Source organism: Falco punctatus (genome assembly GCF_963210335.1).
Source record: "Falco punctatus genome assembly, contig: scaffold_54, whole genome shotgun sequence".
NCBI lineage: Eukaryota > Metazoa > Chordata > Aves > Falconiformes > Falconidae > Falco > Falco punctatus.
This window is the reverse complement of record NW_027660068.1, coordinates 594637-596329: the sequence shown is the minus strand read 5'-3', so window position 1 is coordinate 596329 and position 1693 is coordinate 594637. Positions and strand designations below refer to the sequence as shown.

The 1693-nt window shown below is 43.3% G+C and overlaps 1 protein-coding gene across 1 annotated transcript; it reads left to right on the top strand.

Moving 5' to 3' along the window:
- Window positions 1-622: 622 nt before the first annotated feature.
- LOC308058118 (MAD2L1-binding protein-like) lies at window positions 623-1154 on the top strand (the record flags this gene model as incomplete). The annotated part of the gene is made up of 1 exon (XM_080412112.1): window positions 623-1154. Exon 1 carries the CDS (start codon window positions 654-656, stop codon window positions 1152-1154), a length of 501 nt encoding a protein of 166 aa, XP_080268238.1. The 5' UTR covers window positions 623-653.
- Between the last annotated feature and the right edge of the window lie 539 nt (window positions 1155-1693).

The following is a 1693-nucleotide window of genomic DNA, read 5'->3' as shown; positions in this document are numbered from 1 at the left end:
TGTTTGCATAAGCGATTTCATATCTTTTGCTGTCTGACCTTTACATTGGGCTTAACATAAATCTTAATAAACAATACCCTAGTCCATAGTTTCTCACATGTGCCAAACACTTGTAAAGTGAAGTGCAGTTGTAGCTGTATCCTTAAGTGTTACCACAACTTCATTAAAAAAACCCAAACAAAACCAACCCACAAACAACTAAAAAAAACTTTAGGTTAGGTGGCTAAAGGTCTCAAAAAGTTGCTGTTTATCTCTTGTTGTTCCACTTTGTGCTCAAAGCATGCCACTGCTTTGTTTGTTACTCAAACAACTTGAAGAAAAAAGGCTGGTAGGTGTTTTTTGGAGTGATAGCTGATTTTTAAAAGATGGAGTTTGTAATTCTCGTGGACATTCCTCAGTAGTGGGGTTCAGATTTAAACTGAGTAGCTATAGGGCAGCCATTTGTGTTCATCTTGGGTCTCCTGATTCCGTATGTGGGTACCTGTATCTCTTAAAAGGCACATAAACCCTTGAACCTTCCTTAACTTTCAGGGATGGGATGGGCCACGCTTTGTGAAGGGTGTGTTGGTACTAATGTTTCCTAATAATGAAATGTGGTGATCTTTCTTTGCTTTGCTTTCCAGGATGGAGATGTGATTAAGAAGCCACCCTCCATGGACCTGGCAAGCAAGAAGTGCCAGCAGGTGCTGACAGAACTGGAGGAAATGTTCCAGCGCTTGGAAATAATGTTTAGTTTGACACTGGTTCCTCGAGTTCTTATTCTACTTGGAGGCAATGTCATGAGCCCCAAGGAGCTCTATGAGCTCAGCTTGGAGGGTATCTGTGAGGGCGGTGCTGAGGAGAGCCTGAAAACTGCATCCTGCGTTCGCAAGCTCTTTCACTCGCTCTTTGTTGCGGATGTCTTCAGTGAGCTGAAGGCTCTCCCTGTCATGGGCACTGTTGTTATGCTCCAAGGACACCGTGATTGTGGTGTTGATTGGTTCCGGCCCAAGCTCAACTATAAAGTGCCAACTCGAGGGAGGAAACTAGCTGTTAACTTGTCCTGCGATGGAGACATCAACAGAAGTGCCTCGGCTCCTCAGCATGTGACCTCTACTTGGGAGGACTATGTCTGGTTTCAAGCACCAGCGGCGCTCAAAGGCTTTCACGAATGACCCACACTCTGTAGAACTTTAATGGAATATCGAATAACCTTTGGTGCCGCTTTAAGCGATAACTTTATCAAATACAACTGTGTATTCTTGTCTGTCTGGATCCTTTATTCAGGGCGTCTACTACCTTCCTGTAGTTGAACCGTGTCCATCTGTTTTCATCTCCTGAATGGCTGTTGAAAGCAATTACCCTTTAAGGCACAGCTGCACAAAGATACAGTGATTCTTTGGGGACCTGAGTTATGGTACAGGAGATTAATTGGCGCGTTGGGAGTAAAACTTTCCTGCTGTGTACTTGCTGAACTGGCAAATACTGGATAAACCTTTACCCTCCCGAGTTTTAATGCGGCCATTACTAAATTAGCTGATTGCTTGGGACTCTCTCTGGGTAATGTACATGACTATTAATACACTTGGCCTTTACTAAAAAGGCTATAGCCATTCTTACCCATAAAAGGAGACCTTTGTAGTCTGATCAGGCTTGAGTGAGTACTCGAGTGTTTGCCTATCTATTTGATAAAATTAGACTTCTCTATAACTCA